This window comes from Schistocerca gregaria, unplaced genomic scaffold (assembly GCF_023897955.1).
Source record: "Schistocerca gregaria isolate iqSchGreg1 unplaced genomic scaffold, iqSchGreg1.2 ptg000632l, whole genome shotgun sequence".
In the NCBI taxonomy this organism is placed as follows: domain Eukaryota; kingdom Metazoa; phylum Arthropoda; class Insecta; order Orthoptera; family Acrididae; genus Schistocerca; species Schistocerca gregaria.
Window position 1 is genome coordinate 31,689 of NW_026062018.1, and position 19,742 is coordinate 51,430.

The following is a 19,742-nucleotide window of genomic DNA, read 5'->3' on the forward strand; positions in this document are numbered from 1 at the left end:
TCGCACGATCAGACGTCGCAGACATTGAGGGAGTCTCTTTTTGATTTTTTGGGTCCGAAGGGAATAGATTTGGTGGATTCCACGGTGCGGAACCGGTCAAAGTTATTGTTGGAGGAGGCGACAAGGCTAGGCAGTCTGTTAGGATCCGCCGGACGGGTACATCAATACAAAGAGAGTGCAGTGGTGGTGCATAACAAAGGGGAAGAGAGTGCTATGAGAAGGTTGGAATCTAGAGTACAGAAGCTGAGATCACTAGCGGCCAAGTGCCAGGTATGGGAGGCTGAGCAGACATCAGAAAGTGGAGACGCGGTTGATTCAGCGGAGTTTTGCTATAAAAATATTGACGTCATTGATGAGAAAGTGGTATTAGATGGGTTATTTTCAAATTTCCCTTTATGTTTACAGAAGCAAAAGCTTGTTCAGATAATTTGGCCGCATGGCCATGTAATTTCTCGCCCTATCTCAAGCATTTCCGTCGAGTCTACTGGAGAGAAAAAGAACAAGTCCGTTCCTGCGTCGAATCTGCCAGGTCTTCCAAAGTATCTCCAATTCCGTTCAGAGAGGCGTTGTGACATCATCCACATGCCGCTTTCGTCGGTTCCGCCGAGGCCGGCGAAGGACGAGGCGTCTCGCCTCTTGGTCTCTGAGGTGCTTCCGCCGCTCTTTAGACCCGTTTTTGCATCTCACGAGCGCTTGAACATCGTTCAGTCCCGTGTATTCGATATCGCGTACCATTCGAATGCCAATATGCTTGTGTGTGCGCCGACGGGTACAGGCAAGACCAACGTCGCCTTGCTCGCCATGCTTAGGGAAATCAGACAGTTGGTCCCCGATCAAGACTGCTTGAATTCCGAATCGCCCTCTGTTTCATTCGACCCGTCTGAATTCAAGCTTGTTTATCTCGCGCCGATGAAGGCACTCGCCACGGAAATCGCCACGTCTTTCGCCGAGCGCCTTTCCTCTCTTCGCCTTATCGTCCGCGAATTCACCGGAGACTCGCAACTCTCTCAGCGAGAAATCAGCAAGGTCCATGTTCTTGTCATGACGCCCGAAAAGTACGACATCTTGACTCGCAAGGCGTCTGAGCACTCTCACGCACTCCTCGTCAGACTTCTCGTCATCGACGAAGTCCACCTGCTCCACGAAGAGAGAGGATGCGTCCTCGAATCGATTGTCGCGCGCACCCTCCGACAAGTTGAACTCACCCAAAAAATGGTCCGCATCGTCGCCCTAAGCGCCACGCTCGCCAACTACCCTGACGTTGCCACGTTCCTCCGCGTACCGAGGCGAGCCTGCTTCCACTTCGGGCCGGAGTACCGCCCTGTTCCCATGTCTCAGACTTTTATCGGTGTCAAAAGCAGATCGAGCGCCGAAGAAAAAGAAATCATGAACGAAATCTGCTACCAAAGAGCCGTAGAAAGCTTGAAATTCGGGCATCAAGTCATGATTTTTGTCCAGTCCAGAAACGACACAGTTCAAACGGCCTATGCTATCCTAGACATGTTCGCCTCTCACTCTGCCTCGAACGACAACAACCCCCTAGACCCGCAACAACAGCCGGCCTCATCTCACGCCACCAGCCACCTTCTTGATCTCCAAGATAGCCACCCTTCCTTCACGCGACTCAGAAGGGCCCTCGCTTCTTCGAAGTTCCCTTGTCTCTCCGCGCTCTTTTCCAGAGGAGTCCTCTTTCACCACGCCGGTATGCCCCCGGCGGATCGCCACCTCGTCGAACGCGCCTTCCTTTCCGGATGCGTCCGGCTCCTCGTCTGCACCACCACCCTCGCCTGGGGAGTCAACCTCCCAGTTCACACCGTCATCATCAAGGGCACTCAAGTCTACAAGCCAGAAAAGGGCGCTCCAGACGATCTCGATACCATCGACGTCCTTCAAATTTTCGGCCGAGCCGGACGGCCTCAATTCGATACAAGCGCAGAAGGCATCCTCATCACCTCGCATTCGAAACTCCATAACTACGTTCGACTTGTGTGTCGCCTCCAGCCCGTCGAGTCCCGGCTGATCAGTCGACTCGCCGATCACCTCAACGCCGAAGTCGTTCTAGGCACCATCTCCAACCTTCAAGACGCCATTCAATGGCTCACTTACACCTACTTGGCCGTCCGCGTCGCCAAAAACCCCCTCGCGTATGGCGTCCCTTGGGTCCAACTCATAGAGGACCCCAGCTTCCTCAAGGCAAGACAAGAATTCGTCCTGCACGCCGCAAAAACGCTCGACCGGTGTCAAATGGTCCGCTTCGATCCGATCACGCAACAAATCCATCCTACCGAATTCGGGCGCATAGCTTCTCACTACTATATCGAACACGAAACCATGGACTTGTTCCGACAAGCCCTGCAGGCATCTTCTTCTCCAGACCCGTCGATCTCTCTAGACCCATCCGTCGCTCCGGGGGATCTAAAGACGTCCGCTTTACCCTTAAAAGACAACTTCATCCAACACTACAAGGCCACTCCTTCTTCCCTCGAAAAACTGCTCAACCTCGTGTCCTTCTCATCCGAATTCAAGAATATCCGCGTTCGCGACCAAGAAATCGACGAGCTCGAAGAAATATACGCACACTGTCCCCTGTCGCCATTCGGCGGCGTCGCACACAGCTCCTCCAAGGTCAATTTGCTCATCCAGGTGCACATATGCAGGATTTTCGTTCGCTCGCCCTCTCTGCACTCGGATCTGGCATACATCTCTCAAAGCGCCAATCGCATTCTCCGCGGCCTATTCGAGGTTGCGCTCAAGTCCCACATAGCCCAAAAGTCCGTCGATATCCTCGTCGATGCTCTCAATCTCTGCAAATCCTTCGAACAACAAGTGTGGATCACAAGACACCCACTCGCCCAACTAGCCAACCTAATCCCTGCATCTTCTCTTTCTGTCCTAGAGGGTAAACGATATCCTATCTCCGCACTCAGAGAAGACTCTCTTTCGCTCATCTCCAACCTTCTCCTAGCGCAAAAGCCCGTCTCCCTTCGCGTCCAAAAAGCCGCGCGCACTTTCCCGCTCATGAACCTAGACGCCAAATTGCAGCCTCTCACCCGCACCGTCTTCAGACTCATCGTCAATTTCTCCGTCGATTTCCACTGGGACAAATCCGTCCACGGAGCGGTCTTTCATGCCTGGCTTCTCGTCCACGACATATGCGAAACCACGCTCTATCACCAACAGCTGTTGTCCGTTCATGAACAGCAACGACACCATCTCCCACCCATCACCTGCACCATCCTCTTGGAAGACGCCATCAAACTTGAGCAACTCGTCGTCCGCATTCTCTCGGACCGCTGGCTTCACTCTGAAGCTCATATGTGCATCAATCTTTCCAACCTGAAACTTCCAGACGAACACTGTCCTTATACCCCTCTGCTTCCCTGCGAGCCCCTCCCGCTCCGCGCACTCTGTCGCCCAAAGCCGTGGCCGGTCGCGCAACTCTATCCGTCCCTCAGCTACCTCAATCCACTCCAGACTCAGTGCTTCTTCGTCGCCTACCACACCAATCGCAACCTTCTCGTCGGTGCCCCCACGGGGTCCGGCAAAACGCTCGTCGCGGAGCTCGCCACCTTGAGACTCTTCCGAGAGGCGCCGCACCTCAAGGTCGTCTACATCGCACCTCTAAAGGCACTCGTCAGAGAAAGACTCGTCGATTGGACCAACAAATTTGCTCGCATCCTCCAGCCGGCCAAGCGAGTCGTCGAGCTCACGGGCGACTACACGCCAGATTCCCAAGCTCTCACCCTCGCAGACGTCGTGGTCACCACCCCTGAAAAATGGGACGGCATCAGCAGGCGCTGGCGGCAAAGACCTTACGTCCAAAAAGTGGGACTTCTAATCATAGACGAAATCCACCTCCTCGGAGAAGAACGTGGCGCCGTCCTGGAGGCCATCGTGTCCAGGACCAGATTCGTCTCCACGCTCACTAATACACCCATCCGCTTCTTGGCTCTATCTACTGCCATATCGAACGCCTACGACCTCACCAGCTGGCTCGACATCGATCCCCTTCTTGGACTGTACAACTTCAAACCCTCCATTCGGCCCGTCCCGTGTCAGGTGCACCTCGCGGGATTCCCAGGCAGGCATTACTGCCCTCGCATGGCCAGCATGAACAGACCCACCTTCAAGGCCATAGAGACCTATTCACCCACCAAACCAGCGCTCATTTTCGTCTCTTCCAGACGACAAACCAGACTCACCGCTCTCGACCTCATCAGTCTGTGCGCCCAATCCGACCAGCCCCAACGATTCCTCCACCTGGACGACCACGCTCTCCGGCAATCTGTTCAGGCTGTCCAAGACGAACACCTCAAACACACTCTTTCCTATGGCATCGGACTCCACCACGCCGGACTCACGGACGACGATAAATCGCTCGTCGAACAGCTCTTCCGATCCGGCGCCATTCAGGTTCTCGTGTCCACGGCCACGCTCGCCTGGGGCATCAATCTCCCCGCCCACCTCGTCGTTATCAAAGGCACGGAATATTTCGACGCGAAAACCCACAGCTACATCGACTACCCCGTCACCGACATTCTGCAAATGATAGGTCGCGCCGGTAGACCGCAGTTCGACACGCACGGCTGCGCCGTCGTCCTCGTTGAAGCCAGTAAAAAACCTTTCTACGCGAAATTCCTGTACGAAGCTTTTCCCGTCGAGTCTCAACTCAGATCCGCACTCCACGACCACCTTAACGCAGAAATAGTCGCCGGCACCGTCCGCACCAAGCAAGACGCTGTCGAATATCTCACCTGGACGTTCTGGTTCAGAAGACTTCTCAAAAACCCAAACTATTATGGACTCTCAGACACTTCTCCTGATTCACTCAATCGATATCTCTCAGACGTCGTCCACCAAGTCTGTGATGAACTCCAACGCTCTAGATGTATTTCCTGTAGTCACACGCCCACTTCAGATGACTCCCTCTCCGACGATCTCAACTCTTTCCCCCCTCTCCCCTCTTCCAACCTCGCCAAAGAAGATCTCTTATTCGACTCCCCTTCTTGTCAACATTCGCTATGGCCCCTCTTCCTTGGACAAATCGCCTCTCACTATTACCTCTCTCATTCCACCGTCCACTTGTTCTCCCTGCGCCTCACCTCTAACCTTTCCATCCGCTCCATCCTTTGTCTGGCATGCTGCGCCAAGGAGTATGACGAACTTCCCGTCAGACATAACGAAGACGTCGTCATCGCCTCTAATATGCTGCGTCGCTCCAGGTTCCGTCTGTCCCCCTCCGACTTCGATTCCAACCTCTCCTCCTTCCATTCCGACCCGCACCTCAAAGCGTGTCTGCTTGTCCAGTTCCATCTGTCCAGATTGCCGCTTCCTATCACCGATTTCATCACCGACACCAAACAAGTCTTTGATCAGTTCACCCGTATCTTACAAGCCATGATCGACGTCTCCGCGCATTCCGGATGGCTCCTCACCACACTCAAATGCATGTACATTTTGCAAATGTGTGTGCAGGCATGTTGGCTCGATCAACCTCCCTTGTCGCTTCTCCCCGGATTCCTTTCTCCACCCATCCAACAACTACTCCTCAAACACCACATACGCTCCCCCGCTCAACTCCTCCACGCAAAGCATATCGTTCAAACCATCAAGCAACACCTGTCTGCGTCCGATTCAAACTCGCTGGACGCCGCTCTCGGCTCTTGGCCTGTCATCCATCTCCGCTGGTCCTCCTCTTCTCTTTCTCCCTCGCCGCCGCTTCGCTACCAACTAATCGTCCAAATCCACCGCTCGCACCCGAAACACCCTTGCCACGTCTACGCCCCCCACTTCCCAAAAAAAAAAGAAGACGGCTGGTGGCTCGCCCTGTCCTCGTCCGACAAAACGCAACTTCTCGCACTCAAAAAAATCACCCATATTAACGCCTCTCCTACCTGCAGTCGGCGACGCGTGTACCTCGACTTCGAAACCCCGCAGCCCGTCAACCTCGTCCATCTCCTCCTCATCAGTGACACCTATGTTGGACTCGACCAAGAGTACGCCGTCCAACTCGACGCGCCCTCTAGCCAAGAAGCATCGCGTCACCACTCAACATGCCCAACTTCTACCGACTGAAAAGCCTTCTACGGCGAAAAACCTGTCAAGAGTTTCGAACTCGGCTTGTTCTTTCTTTGCCAGCCCACGAAAATCCAATCGACAAAGCGGATTCCACTGCGCAGACCAGCTTTTCCCCTCGACACGCGAAGGCCAGTAACCAAAGAGAAAAAGAGCCGAACCCCACTTCTGATTCCACTTTTGTATCAAAAAATTAGGGAAGGCACGCGAGGTTCGGGTTGTCTCTTGCCGTGTACAACCTATACATCGGTCCAAAACCGCACGCCTCACACACTCTTATTAAAGCTTATTTGAAAAAAACCCACTGTCCGTCGTCGAGCAACGTCCCAAGGTTCTGTTTGTATGACGTGACGCAACATCGGCTAGTGGACGAAATTATAAACATCACAACCGCAATTCAATTCAGCTGTTTTTTTGTGTCCTAAAGCTTATTATTTTTCGGCCACTATTGCACGTTGACCAAGTCGCGAAGCCAGACGAATCGCCTCTGTTTTGTTTGCGGCGTTCAAAAATATGGATCTCCTGATTCCAAGTATCAACAAGACCCATGATGTTCTGAGCAGTATTGGGGAGGAGATGGTAGAATTACCAAACATAGTGGTTATAGGAAGGTACGAATGCCATGGCAAGAGCTTCACCTGGCTTCTATTTTTGTCAAAATTTCTTTATTATAAGACGGGGTTTGTTCAGAGATGAAAGGTCGCGGGGGTCTCCCACACAAAATACGACCAAAAAATATTACGTCGCTAAAGGCACCCCACCTCTCTATACGTATGAATGTGCATAAAATAGATAAGACACATATGTATAAATCATCCATTTATATATGTTGCGCTGTTTGCGCGTGGTGAAATCGTGCTCACTTAGTATTTGTATTTAATCCGTGTGTGGGACGTATCCGTGTTACTGCTCTTACTGTGCTTCGAGATGTATTGCTGACTTAGCCTCGCCTTTCATTTTACGCACTTCTATTGTTTAATGACCTGTGTAGCCAGTCGAGCGGGAAGAGCAGTGTGTTAGAGAATTTAGTTGGACGGGATTTTCTCCCAAGAGGAACTGGTATTGTCACTCGCTGCCCATTGTCTATTCAGCTGCATAACATCCCGAACATTGCCCAGAAGCCCGGCAGCGACTCGCCAATCAACGAATGGGGAGAGTTTGCTCACATCCCACAGAAGACGTTCGATTTTGCCCAGATCAAACAGCAGATCTCTCAAGAAACGATGAGAATTGCCGGATCGAATAAAACTGTATCAAGTGAGGAGATTGTCCTTAAAATTTTTTCACCCAACGTGGTCAACTTACGATTGGTCGATCTTCCGGGAATCGCCAAAGTCCCCGTGGGCAATCAGCCTGCCAACATTGAAGAATGTATTCGAAACATGATCATGACATATATAAGTAGACCGAATTCCATTATTCTTGCAGTTTCCGCTGCCAACACCGATTTGGCTAATAGCGACGCTCTCAAACTCGCCTACACCGTCGATCCCCTAGGAGATCGAACCATCGGCGTTATCACAAAACTAGATCTAATGGATGCCGGGACCGATGCCCTAGAAATCCTCAAGGGTAATCTCTTCAGGCTCAAACTTGGATATTATGCAGTCCTTAATCGCAGCCAACGAGACAATATCAAAAATGTTTCTATTCAAGAATCCCTCAAGCACGAAGAAGAATACTTCAAAACTCATTCTGCGTACAAATCCGTTCAACATCAATGTGGCACTCGCAATCTTTCTATTGCACTCTCTAACGTATGGTCCTTTTTTTTTCTTCGAACCGTCCAATCAAACCCTTTCTCACCTTCCTTCATTCGCAGATTCTTAACAACTCTATCAAGACGCAACTCCCAAAAATACGCGCTACCATCCAACGGCAACTCATCGATACCAGGCAAGCACTCAGTTCATATTCATTCGAGACCAAATCTGTCAGCGATGTACGTCTCTCCTTTCGTGCACACGTTCATGTCGGTGCATAAACTCATTGACGCCTGTTTTCCTCCTAGAAACGCCAAATCGTCATCCTTCTTTCAAATGACTTCTACCGTCGTTACCAAAAAGTTATCTTCAAACCTAAAAATACCCAAGAAATCTACGGCGGTGGTCGTATCAACTATATCTTTCAAAACATCTTCGCCTCCAGCCTCGCGAACATGGCCGACTCCATCTGTGAAATCCCCAGAGAACAAGTCCTAGAAACCATCCGCAATGCCTCTGGCATATTTCCTATCCTATTTTTGCCAAAATCCGCCTTCGAAATCCTCATCAAAAGCCGTATTAACCTACTTCGTAAGCCCTGCATCGCCTGTGTCGACCTCGTCTACTCAGAGCTCATCTCCATTATCAATGGCCTCAAACCTAGCAAAATCGTCAAGTATGAACGCATTTATCAAGAAATGATCCGAATCTCTACCGATATTATCGAACAGTGCCGTACTCCCTGCTACGAACTCGTCAATAACTTAATCACTATAGAACATTCATACATTAATTTTGACCATCCAGACTTCATCGCCTCCAAACAAAACTTTGAACTGGCTCTGACCAACTCCTCAGATGACCTACTACCCACTAAACCTCAAGCTCCTCCAAGGACAAAAAAAGGCACTACTTACCTCGACAGCAATGACACCAGCTCCGCTGAAGAGGATGAAGACTACAAAAAAAATGCTAAGTCACCAGTTGTTGGTGACAGTAAACCTCTCTCAAATGCTGTAAAAAGAAAAGAACTTCTTAAATTTTACGCTGATAAACTAGTGAACCTGATATTTGCCTATTATAAAATAGTCATCAAAAGCATCACAGATATCATTCCAAAAACTATTAATCTATATCTAGTGGATAAATCTATAGAACTTATACAAGCATCTATGCCAATAAGGCTGTTAAGTAGTGAATATGAAGAAGTTCTGAATGAAAGTATATCAGGCGTAGAAGCTGAAAAAAATGTTCTTGAGGTAAAGATAAAGTCACTGACTAAAGCGATGCAAATCTTAAATGAAATAAAGTAGAGATGATAATACGTTGTGTACACTTTTTTTTTTTGATTCGAATACTACTGAATATTTTAATTTATGAGATTTGTAATCAATTACTGTGCTTATAGAAAATTTGAACGAACTAATAAGTTAATAAAAAACATTAATAAAAAGCATTATTATTATAAAAATATAATTAAAAAAATTAAATTTCAAAAATCATAATAGCGAAAATAATTGGTTTGAATATTTTAAAAATATTGTGAAAATTGTAGATAATGTTATTCGTTTGATACCTATGAACACCACTTACTACTTTGTGTATCATAATGCAAAATTATCTGGTTTATAGCTTTTAAAATAGGCTATTATAGTTTTTTTAAAAGGTGTTTACATCAAGGATAGACATAAGTAATAAGTGAATTGAAAGTTTCCATTTATTTATCGTAAAGTGGCCCTAACAAAGAAGGAATAACATAAATTACATCCTATGAGGAATCTTGTTGCATAGGACAACTTAGTTGTGGCATAAATTGCTTGTGAAAGATGAGCGAGTCATCTATAATTTTCCAATTTTTTTTTTGAAGGCCATGAATTTTTCGTTCTTCTCCGTAATGATATAATTTTCCCTTCCAAGTAAGTATGCCCCAAGCGACCGCGCGATTGTTAGCCAGTCCCTAAATATATGAAAATAGTAGTTGAAGTAGGTGTTGAAAAGGAGTACCAGAAAAAAGTAAGTAAGCGTGTCAGTGACAATTGGGAGTGAGTAAGGATTTTACCTGACTGAAAAGGAGGAATTGGGACTATAGCTTTTTGAGGGTGAGCGCTAGCGTGCAAGTGACGTACTCTTCTTTTTGGTTTGACACGTGTGATAAGCCAATAGCATTCTGGGCTAGAAGGATCGGAGCAGTGCTTCTGCCAGCTTTTTCGGGCGATGGATTTGCCGATTCCGTAATTTTTGTATTTGAATAGGAGGTCGACGCCTTTCAAGGGTCGTTTAATTTGTGTTTCGATCTTGAAGGGCGTTGCAAGTTTCTGAATGTGGTGTGGGACAGAATGCATGTCTAGAGAGAGAAGAAGAAGTAGATGGTGGTGGGCGGAGTAAGTGTAGAAGCGAGAATGTTGAACGGCATTGATGAGATGTTTTCGAGTTACAACGAAGAGAGGAAAAAAAGTGAATACAAGAAGTATGTGCGAGGGCTATGCGTATTTATGTGTACGAAAGGAGAAAGTACGGATGTATATCAAAATATGCATACTGCCTCATGCACGAGAGATAGGGGATAGTAGACATGCTAGAAGACATGATGTTTAGAAGTTTAGTCGAATAGTTGAAGAGGGGATAGAGTACTGGAGAAAGTGAAGATAGCGGATAAATTGTTTTTTTGCGAAAAATTGGAACATGGTTTATTTACATTTTTTGGCTTACAGATAAGAGTGTTAGATTAGTGTTTGAAACGACAAAATGATGGTATGTCAGATTTAGATGCGTAGAGACATATTCTGTGGATAAGTGATGTGTGTGGTGTGTTAGGTAGGATTATTAGTCAGGTTTGAGTTAAATTGTGTTTCTTGGGAGAAAATGCGTATGACTAGCGAAGCACTGACTAGCGGTTTTGGGTGGTACGCGGTGCTGCTATTTACCTTGGTTTATGTGTTAAACCGCAAGGATGCTGGACTAGAAGAGGCAAAAGAGTTTTATACAGGAGAATTCAACAGTTATGCTAAAGGTAACTCGAATAACCATTTTGGGGATGATGATAGAAGATAACCATGTGGTAGTGAAGAGAAGAATTGTTGCTGATAAGAGAGATATATATTGTTGTATTTTTAGGTGGCAAGATCACAAACACGAGCCAATTATCAAAATTGATGCGCGCTTTAGGACAGAATTACACAAGCGCAGAGTTAAATACAATTATGAAAAATGGTACGTTAAGAATTGAAAATGACGATAATGTGTGAAGGAAGAAGGATTGACACGAGATAAAAGGACCAATAACACTTCAAGGGTTCTTGGATATAATGACGAATAAGACGGTACACAAAGATACAACTGAAACAGTGATGGAGGCACTGAAGGTTTACGATCAGAATGGGAGTGGAAAGTTGGATACGTCGACACTGAGGTTCATATTTTTGTGTCAGGGCGACAGACTAGACAATGAACAGATGAACAGCGTTATGTCAATGCTGCCAATTCGAAATGGTATTTTCGACTATCAGGAATATCTTCGAACGCACCCTGCATAAATAGGTAAAAATGAGAGGGGAAGAGAGCCCGTTTGGAGAAGACGGAATGCACATGTATCTCATATGTCTATACCTATGCGTTGGTGGGTAAGGGCGTACTGGGTGTACGCGCGCGTTTTTTACATGTGAATGCATAGGGTGCCATAGAGGGTATTGTACAGAGTTAGGATGAAGAATGAGAATATGGGAAAATGCAAGAGAAAGGAAGTGTCTAGATCTAGATGAATGGGAGAAGGGTGTGCTTCTTGGCACAAAAATACATAAAATGAATTTCAATGAGGGTAGAGTTCGTCAACGGACATCTTAGAATACACAGCAGAAAAAAACTACCATTTGAGACAAGAGTTAGTACAGCTGTCTTGTTCTTGTATGTGCAAGGAGCCTTCATATCGACATTGTATCTTCAGATGGCATGAACGTGAGAATGGTTAACGGTCGCGAAGCAGGGGTATTGAGATTTTATATACACACATAAACTATGTATGCAGTGTTATATATGTCATCGGCCTACTATATATAGAATAGAGGATTTATCAAAACAATGTATTGGTTTCTCATATTTAAAGTCATCAACGCTTGGCGGAAGCATTTTTGTTGAGTGATACGAGGATTGGATGCTGGGGGAAAGTATCGAACATTTCCCTAACGGTTTGCGCATTTAGAACGAATTTTTTTTTAGAGAAAGATTGAAAAAAACGCCGATTTGAGATATTTTCTCTATAGTTTTTGCCCGGCCAATGGGAATCATGTCACAAAAAGGAATCAACTCCAAGAACGCAAAAAAGCTTCAGCTGCTGCAGAGTCAGAGAAAGCTACTTAGTCAAGGTGCCGAAGAGACGTCTAAGGGAGGAAATAAAATATCCGTGGGGCAAGAATCAGATATGCGTTCTGCACAAAAATGGCCACCTAAAGGTACGGGGGTAACGGCTTCTTGTGTCGGAGAAGAGGGACCTACAGATCATATAAAGCTTTTGACTCGGACCGAATAAAATGTGGAGCATTAGCAATCGGGCAAATTATTACGATTTAGATTGGTTTTGAAATAGGGTGATGATCGTAGTCGTATTTCTAGGAATCAATGAAACCGAGTTGGTAGTTCTTCGAGAGAAAACCAGATAAAAGCAGTATAACTGACCCAAATCTTTTTTTGATGGGATCAAGTGGGCCATGCTAGCTTGTTGAATGGAAAGTATTTCAATATGTTGATAAATGCATCAGGTGACCAGATATTCGCGCACACGTATGTTATAGAAGCTAGGTGCAAGGGCTTAATATCGAAAATTTTGACCAAGAAACACAAGAAGAATGGTGTTTATATTTACGAGTCAAAGCAATATGAAGCTAGCTTTTTGAAAGAGCTGGTAAAGTATTTGTATAGTGGTACGCATGCGAGGAGGTTGGTTTTTTGTCTTGACTGGAGACGTTCGATGTTTTAAGAGAGGGAGACATGTGATGTAGATTCTGGGAGTTAAAAAGGATTGGTATAGGCTCAACTCTGTGTGCTTAGTGTGTTATAGTGTTTTTGCATTCCTGACACAGATTTTTTTCTAGACGAGGCAAATTTCGCGAATCTGTCCTTGGTGGAAGTGGTTTTTATGATTCAAGTGTCAACAGATCATAATATTCCAAGATTGAAGCAGATGTCTAAGAAGCATCTAGGTCTATTGCTAACTTTAGATAATATTTATGACGCCTTATACTATTCGCACAGACTAAATGTGAAGGAGGCGGAGGACGTGTGCATGAATTTCGCAGTGAGAAATCACGAAGCATTTATTATGAACCCTATTCTAACAGAGAAGCTGAGGGATGTGGCTTTGCTACAAAAAGAGACCATCTTGTATTCTCAGATGTGCTCCAATGCGGCAGTGACGAAAGATACCGAAATACAGATTCCACCAAGCACAATTGTTTCAGATTTCAAAAACCTATTTGAATCTGGAATTGGAAGCGATATATCTATTGTCACGGTTGAGGGTGTGATCCCATGTCACCGTGCGATCATCGCAAATGCATCTCCTATTTTTGCGGACCTTGTCGATGTATGTCCCAAGGACCAGCCTTTGACCTTCCCCGACGTCATTCAGCCGGTACACTCTGATATCTGCTATATGCTTCTCCGATATATCTATTATGGGGGCGTCAACTTCGACTCTAAGGAAGCTACCCAGTTGATTGTCCTCGCCAAGAAATTACAAGTTCAGGGAATCGTCTCTCATTGTCAGACTTGCATCCTGGCGAACGTTAACAAAGACACTATCTCATATTCTCTTCAAGTGGCATTTGATCCCATATTCGATGACCAACCAGAGTTCCAAGCAGAACTCAAAGATATCTGTCAACGTGTCCTCTTCGACAACTTTGACTCCATCGACTTCAGCCTACTTCAAAACATGCATCCTGTCGTAAGTAGCTACCTACTTATTTCTCTTCAAAGGCACCTAGAATCTATCTCTTTCAAGCCTGGACTTCCTTCGCCCATCAAACTTCCTCCTTCTACCTATCCGTTCCCCAGTTTTTCCCCTCGTGTCTATAACAAAACCAGCCAACGACATATTACCCCGGTTAAACTCGCTGACAGTTCGGTATCCCAGGATGTCGCTATCGCCGGTGATGCCGCTCCACCTGAAAGTCCTTCTGCCAATAGCAAATCAAGCACTTCAGCATTTGAAAAGACCCCTCCCAGAGACAGAGGCGTCAGCCTTCAATTACCGCAGGAACAAGACGAACGAAAATCAGAACTCAACAACAGAAATAGCTCTGCCGGCGGCAAAAGGAAACCTAAGGCTACTTAAGTGTGTCGCATCTACCTCACCCTCCCTCCTACACTTGTATTCTCTCCGCAGATCATTCTATTTCCTTGTCAATGTACTTTTTTTCCCCTTCCGTGAGTGGCGGACATTGATCCCTCTCATTACATAATAAAATAAAAATAAATTTCTTTACCCGACCTTTTTTTACTTTTTACTCTCCATATGGCAAAGTTCCTCCCTTCCCTCGCTGGTCTCGTTTTATCCGTTCTCTGCGCATCCGCCATCATTGCCTACGTTCATCACCAGCAACGTGTTCAAAAGCTCGTATGAACTTCTCAAGAACGCCCGTGATCTAAATTCTCTGTCCCTAACCACTCTGTCTCCGACGCCTCCCGATCTCAGGAAATGAAAAAGGGACTGCGCGCAGATTATCTGCGACAACTCAAAAAAACACAACAGTGAATGCCGAACGCGGTACCCTCTCCTACATACGGGGTAGAAGAAGGTACAGCACGTCCCTAGTGAAAAGGCCAGATCTCCGCTTGTCAATGAGGCCCTAAACTTCTCAGTAAACGCTCTTTTGCGCAAACGAAAGCGTCGCGAAATAACCACCGCCTGCTGGGGGTTTCTTTATATAGAAATCGCCGCGCAAGGGAGAAAAACTACCGCTTTGGTCAAAGGGTCTCTTTGACTCCTCGTCGATGCTGAAGTTTGTTTGCGAAAGAGGGAGAGCCCTCTTTACCTCACCCTTGTATGACAGTTAAGCTTTCAAAAATTTTTTTCGTGTTGATGCCGTTTTTAGTAAGCCTTAATTATTTACCTGTTTCTACTAATCCTATGCACACCAAGATGCGGAAGCTCCTTCGCATCAGCCGTGAAGTCTGTGATATCCTCGCTATCTGATGACATTTCTTACGTCTCTGCTGTTGTGCAGTTTGGCCTTGGCCTGCGTATACGTACGAGCGCGGGTGGATTCCCGAACCTCGAATTTTTCGATTGCTGACGTTGCTTTTTCCGCTCGGGCCTTGCGAAACGCGCATGGGGTTTGTGACGCGCCAAGATTGTGTACGCCTTGATAAGTTGTATCAATTCCAGGCGGAAGACCAAGTTCTTGGACCAGCTGCCAAGGAAGTATCAGTCCGTCTTTGTCACCAAGTCTATTCCAAAAGTACGTATCGTGTGTGCGCGCCGCGAAGCGCGCGTGTTTAGGCCGCGAGCTCCGAGTGCACGACACGACGGCATTTTACGTGCACGCGGTGGACGTGGGGCGTGGAAGCCGCGGTCGGTGGCATCGCCTGTACCTGGGTGTCGTCGCGAGTGCACGGCGAGTTGGGTGGCGGCAGGGCGTTAGCGTTGTCGTGTGCATGCGTGTGTGATGAATTTACTGTCTCTGAACACGAGCTCACGAAAAACGCGCGCTTTAGGCGGTCAAGAAGTGGTTGAAGGCGAAGGTGGTAGAGAGCGCTGAATGTCACTTGTCGCTGGAAGCACCGCGGAGGTTCTGGGGTTGGTCTGACGTGCGCGAGAGCAAGTTTTGCATTAGCTACCGTTTGTCGATGATCAAGTCGATGGAGGTTATTGAGTGTTTGGCGAAGAGAGAATGCGAGGAGTGGGGGAGGCCGAGTTCTATGTCGGCTAGAGAGTATATTTGGAAGTTGGCGAAGGTGGTTCCGTTTGACGGTGTGGTGGCGGATCGGTACATTAAGTTATACAGTCAGGCGAGGTGGTGTCCGTTGCCGTGCAGCAAGAGGACGTATGAGCAGTTTTTGAGAGAGGAGGTGGGCGCGATCTTGATGGCGTTGAAGCGTCGAGGGTGCTCGAGTGAAGAGAGGAAATAAAGGGGTTTTTTTTTTGAAGTGTTTTACTTTTTGCGGCTTCTGGTGCGTTGCTTGTTGGCGTGGGCGACGAGTTTTTCTTTGACGAAGAGTCCTTTGCGCTTGCGCACGAGGTCGACGCAAATTTTGGCGAGGTTTTGGGAGAGGCCGCCGAGGTTTTCGCCGTGTTCTTCGAGTTCGTCGTCGGTGGTGGGGACGAAGTCGGGGTCCGAGTCGAGGATGCCCCAGTGAGAGAAGGTGAGTTGGGCGGTGGCGGCGCCGCCCGTTTTGGAGGTTAGTTCTTCGGCGAACCCGAAGGCCTCGGAGGCGGGGAGGTAGGCTTCGGCGATGGAGGTGGAGGTGCCTTCGCAGATGCGGTCGGAGGTGACGTGTCCGCGGCGCTTGCCGAGGACGGCGTGGAGTTTGTTGAGGCTGGAGACGGACACTTGGATGTGAGCGAGGTAGTAGGCCTCGCAGAGTCGGCGACACCGACAGGAGAAAGACGCCTTGAACAGGGTGCGGAGGAGGGAGAAGGTGGAGGAGAGGTGTTTAGAGTTTGGGAGAATGGATTGGGGAGGGAAGTGGGTGGGGTCGGACAGGAGGTGGGACGCGGGGGGTGCGGGTGGGCGGTCGTCGGAGGGGGCAGGAAAGGAGAAGTAGAATCGAAGGGGGTCGTCTGGGTGAGAGGGGGGTTGGGCGTTGGGGTCGTCTTCGGGTTGTGGTTCTTGGTCTAGGATTTCTAGGTTTAGGAGTTGGAAGGCGACGCCCATCATGGGTTCTTCGCAGAGAGTGCCCGATTTGGTGACGATTTGAAATACGGAGAGGACGGTTTCTTCTAGTTCGCTCAGGGTCAGGCAGAAGGTGTCGTTGGAGTTAGGTTTGGGAGTCGAGTCCTTGACGAAATGGGAGAGCAGGCCTTGCCAATGGGTGCTGGTGGAGTACCCGGGGATGTTGTTGAGCAGGATGTTGGAGCCGCGGTGGTGAGGGCCGAGGGCCCATATGTAGTTGGCTTGGTCTGCCCAGGACTGAGAGCAGGATTTGAGTTCGTTCAGGAGTTCGAGCGCCCACCGAGAGATGGTTTCCGACCCGTCTGAGACGGGCGCGTCGTGAGTGGTGTGGGTGCCGCGTCTTTGGCGGTGTCGAGCTCGGTTTTGTCCGTATATTTTTTGGGCGATTTTGGTTTCGTACTGGTGTTCTTCGAGCCAGCGCGTTAGGTTTTCTGGGATGGGGACGGCGCGAACCACGGCTCTGACGTGGCGGTCGCTGGACGCGCCGGGGAGGCAGAATCGGTGCTTGTCGGACTCCTTGGCGAGTTTTTCCTTTTCCAGGCCTTCCCAGAGCTTCACTGGCTCGAGGGCTTCCAGTCGCACGTCTTCCCTCGCGAGGTCCCAGACCACCGTTTCGCGGTAGGAGACGAGGGGGGGGGAGACCTTGATTTCGATGTTGGCGAATTCTTCGCGCAGCTGTTCGAGACAGCGTTCAAGGTGGAGTTCTCCCAGGGCGCCGACGATGTGTTCGCCGTTGGGCTGGACGTAGACTTCCGTGGAGGCGTCAGAGCGTTCGAGGAGGGCCAGGCCCTTCTCCAGCAGGGGGAGTTGGCTGGGGTACTTGGGTTCCACGGCTACGCGGACGATGGGGTTCGCGTGCCTCAGGAGGGGGCCGAAGGGGGCCAGAGACGGGTCGGAGCTGAGCGTGGCCGTCTTGACGATGTGCTCGACGAAAGTTGGAGAGCTGGAGTCGTCGACGTGAGCCTCGGTGGGGGTTTGGTCCGGGTGAGGGGAGGGGCGGACGACGCGGGGGTTTTCGTCGAGGGGGGAGTCGGTGGGGGGGTCGGCTCGCGCGGGTTGGTCGAGCTTGGGCCTGGCGGTTCTGGGCGCGGCCAGGAATTCCTTGCTTTTCCACGTGCCGGCGGCGACGTCCTTGGAGCCTATGCCGAAGATGCACCCGGCGTCGGCGAACTGTATGGGCTCGACGACGGGTCCCATGAGCATGTAGAGCTGGGGGACGACGGCCTCGACGCGGTGCGCGTCCGGGTTGGCCGGGTCGTACCTGGGGCCGAGGACGTGGACGCGGTCGCCGACGCGGAGTCGCCCGCTGAAGAGCCGAGCGACGGCGACGAGTTTCTGCCGGTTCGAGTCGGGTCGGCGGCGGTCGTCGGCGAGACTGAAGACCTTCGACACGTACGCGATGGTCGGCGCGTCCGGGAGGCGACTGCAGCCCAGGAGGGAGTCGCGAAAGCGCTTCTGCAGCGCGAGCCCCTCCGCCGTGAAGTCGTGGATGCTCGGGCGCCACAGGCACTCCAGCCTCCAGGACTGAGCTCTGGAGGGACTGGGGAGTCGGCGAACGGAGGCGGACAGCACCGTGCGAGACAGCGGCAGCCATTTGCTCATAACGGAAATCAACGTCTCTAAACGATCGTCGGGGCGAATTTCGTGAGGAGACAAACGAACGCCAAGGTGAGAACAGATAAATTCGACTCGGTCCTCGAAGGACGAATTGAGCGAGTTGTCGTCTTGGCGTTTATTTCTGTTCTGGTCGGCGTCGCCGCGCTGAGCCGGGGGAGCGCGGTCTTGCTTGCGAGGGCCGAGTTTGCCCGAGCTGGCGACGTGCGCGTCGTCCAGCGCGATTGAGTAGGCTTTGCGCAGGTTCGAAAGGACCAGCATCTCGAACATGGTCTGCGCATCGTCGCGGGGCCTTTTGGTGACGACCTTGCGCTTTTTCGGCACGAAGTAGTGCTCGCCCCAAAGCGTGCGGCGGAGCGCCTCTCGGTTGATCTGGAGCCTCTCGGCGTACAACTCCACGAAGTCATCGATCGAAAAGGCCCAGCGGTGCGCCGCGGACGCAAACAGAACGTTAGAACACAGGGGTGAAAAATAGGAGTTGACCTGACCTTTGAACGGGTCGGCGGAGTCCGGCCGCTCCTCCGACAAGGCCTCGTCCCTCGTCGAGCCGCCGGACCCGTCGCCTGACTCGCCGTGCACCTTGGCGTCTTCCTCTAGCAACTGCTCCATCCACAGCGCGCTCACGACCTCGTTGACTTGCTCGACCACCTTCACAATCCTCTGGTAAGCCTCCGCCACGGTCAAGTTCAAGCTCCACAACTTGTCCAGCTTGTTGATCACCAGGACGGGCTTCACCCTCTCCTTCCACGCCTGCCTCAGCACCACCCTCGTCTGAATACACACGCCCTCTATCACGTCCACCAGCAAAAAGCAGCCGTCCGTCACGCGAAGGGCGCTGGACACCTCTCCGCTAAAGTCCACGTGTCCAGGACTGTCCACCAAGTTGACCAGGTACCTCGCGCCCCCCTCCTCATGCAGCAAGGCGATGCTGCTGGACTTCATCGTGATCCCCCTCTGTTGCTCGCAAGGCATGTTGTCCATGTACCTCAGCTTGCCCGCGGACCGCTGAGATATGATCCCATTCGTGCTTATCAAGCAGTCCGTCAACGTCGTCTTCCCTGCAGTCCCCCGAGAACGACCGCGTCAGTACCTCCTCTTCCACGCCCCCTAACGTACACGCGCGCGCGCGGCCGCCCCTCGCCCGACGACCTACCGTGGTCCACGTGGGCCACAATGCAGACGTTCCGAATTCTCTCGACGTCCGACTGCACCTCCACCAGCTCTCGAACCGTGACGACCGGCATTCCGACGCTGGATGGCCCCTCTGCGCCGAGCAAACGGCTAAAAACCACGCGCGAAAAAAAAAAAAAAAACCAGAAAACCAAATCGCGACCACCCAACCCTCGTCTCGACGCGCCCCCCCCCCGCCCCCTGAACGCGGGGCAGCGCTCCCCCTCCCCCAACACGCCAGACCTCCGCCCCGACTCAAGACCGTCCCCCCCCCGGAGACCTCTCCCCCCTC

The 19,742-nt window shown here is 50.0% G+C and overlaps 5 protein-coding genes across 7 annotated transcripts; 4 read left to right on the top strand and 1 right to left on the bottom strand.

Annotated features, from left to right (window-relative positions):
* Positions 1 to 747: 747 nt before the first annotated feature.
* On the top strand, positions 748 to 6,075 carry LOC126317508 (uncharacterized). Its single transcript, XM_049993181.1, has one exon. The coding sequence runs from the start codon at positions 748 to 750 to the stop codon at positions 6,073 to 6,075; it is 5,328 nt and encodes a 1,775-aa protein (XP_049849138.1).
* Positions 6,076 to 6,503: 428 nt separating this feature from the next.
* Positions 6,504 to 9,102, top strand: LOC126317471 (uncharacterized). The gene is made up of 4 exons (XM_049993135.1): positions 6,504 to 6,686; positions 7,067 to 7,832; positions 7,898 to 8,017; positions 8,087 to 9,102. Exons 1-4 carry the CDS (start codon positions 6,589 to 6,591, stop codon positions 9,089 to 9,091), a joined length of 1,989 nt encoding a protein of 662 aa, XP_049849092.1. The 5' UTR covers positions 6,504 to 6,588; the 3' UTR covers positions 9,092 to 9,102.
* Positions 9,103 to 9,335: 233 nt separating this feature from the next.
* Positions 9,336 to 14,261, top strand: LOC126317499 (uncharacterized). 3 transcript variants are annotated; one of them, XM_049993170.1, is made up of 6 exons: positions 10,420 to 10,529; positions 10,728 to 10,788; positions 10,893 to 10,988; positions 11,052 to 12,223; positions 12,473 to 12,691; positions 12,863 to 14,261. In XM_049993170.1, exons 4-6 carry the CDS (start codon positions 12,049 to 12,051, stop codon positions 14,104 to 14,106), a joined length of 1,638 nt encoding a protein of 545 aa, XP_049849127.1. In that variant the 5' UTR covers positions 10,420 to 10,529; positions 10,728 to 10,788; positions 10,893 to 10,988; positions 11,052 to 12,048; the 3' UTR covers positions 14,107 to 14,261. The 3 variants fall into 3 exon arrangements, with proteins under 3 accessions (XP_049849128.1, XP_049849127.1, XP_049849126.1); XM_049993171.1 differs by having other exon boundaries at positions 9,336 to 10,529; positions 10,728 to 10,988; XM_049993169.1 differs by having other exon boundaries at positions 10,420 to 10,788; positions 12,863 to 14,216.
* Positions 14,178 to 15,902, top strand: LOC126317509 (uncharacterized). The gene is made up of 6 exons (XM_049993182.1): positions 14,178 to 14,202; positions 14,296 to 14,388; positions 14,467 to 14,569; positions 14,999 to 15,020; positions 15,125 to 15,232; positions 15,489 to 15,902. Exons 1-6 carry the CDS (start codon positions 14,178 to 14,180, stop codon positions 15,900 to 15,902), a joined length of 765 nt encoding a protein of 254 aa, XP_049849139.1.
* Positions 15,729 to 19,531, bottom strand: LOC126317457 (elongation factor-like GTPase 1). Its single transcript, XM_049993122.1, has 2 exons — positions 19,434 to 19,531; positions 15,729 to 19,338 (listed from the first exon to the last, which is right to left on the bottom strand). The coding sequence occupies exons 1-2, from the start codon at positions 19,522 to 19,524 to the stop codon at positions 15,926 to 15,928; spliced, it is 3,504 nt and encodes a 1,167-aa protein (XP_049849079.1). The 5' UTR covers positions 19,525 to 19,531; the 3' UTR covers positions 15,729 to 15,925.
* Positions 19,532 to 19,742: the final 211 nt, after the last annotated feature.

Coding starts and splice junctions, on each gene's coding strand:
- LOC126317509 (XM_049993182.1), top strand. CDS start 14,178: ATGTACTTTTTTTCCCCTTCCGTGA. Junction 14,203..14,295: donor CTTTTTTTCCCCTTCCGTGA/GTGGCGGACATT, acceptor CATATGGCAAAG/TTCCTCCCTTCCCTCGCTGG. Junction 14,389..14,466: donor AGCAACGTGTTCAAAAGCTC/GTATGAACTTCT, acceptor TCCCGATCTCAG/GAAATGAAAAAGGGACTGCG.
- LOC126317471 (XM_049993135.1), top strand. CDS start 6,589: ATGGATCTCCTGATTCCAAGTATCAACAAGACCCATGATGTTCTGAGC. Junction 6,687..7,066: donor AACATAGTGGTTATAGGAAG/GTACGAATGCCA, acceptor TGACCTGTGTAG/CCAGTCGAGCGGGAAGAGCA. Junction 8,018..8,086: donor AGACCAAATCTGTCAGCGAT/GTACGTCTCTCC, acceptor TTTTCCTCCTAG/AAACGCCAAATCGTCATCCT.
- LOC126317508 (XM_049993181.1), top strand. CDS start 748: ATGCTTGTGTGTGCGCCGACGGGTACAGGCAAGACCAACGTCGCCTTG.
- LOC126317499 (XM_049993171.1), top strand. CDS start 12,049: ATGGGAATCATGTCACAAAAAGGAATCAACTCCAAGAACGCAAAAAAG. Junction 12,224..12,472: donor ACAAAAATGGCCACCTAAAG/GTACGGGGGTAA, acceptor GATGGGATCAAG/TGGGCCATGCTAGCTTGTTG. Junction 12,692..12,862: donor GGTAAAGTATTTGTATAGTG/GTACGCATGCGA, acceptor ATTTTTTTCTAG/ACGAGGCAAATTTCGCGAAT.
- LOC126317457 (XM_049993122.1), bottom strand. CDS start 19,524: ATGCCGGTCGTCACGGTTCGAGAGCTGGTGGAGGTGCAGTCGGACGTC. Junction 19,339..19,433: donor TGTGGCCCACGTGGACCACG/GTAGGTCGTCGG, acceptor GGGGGACTGCAG/GGAAGACGACGTTGACGGAC.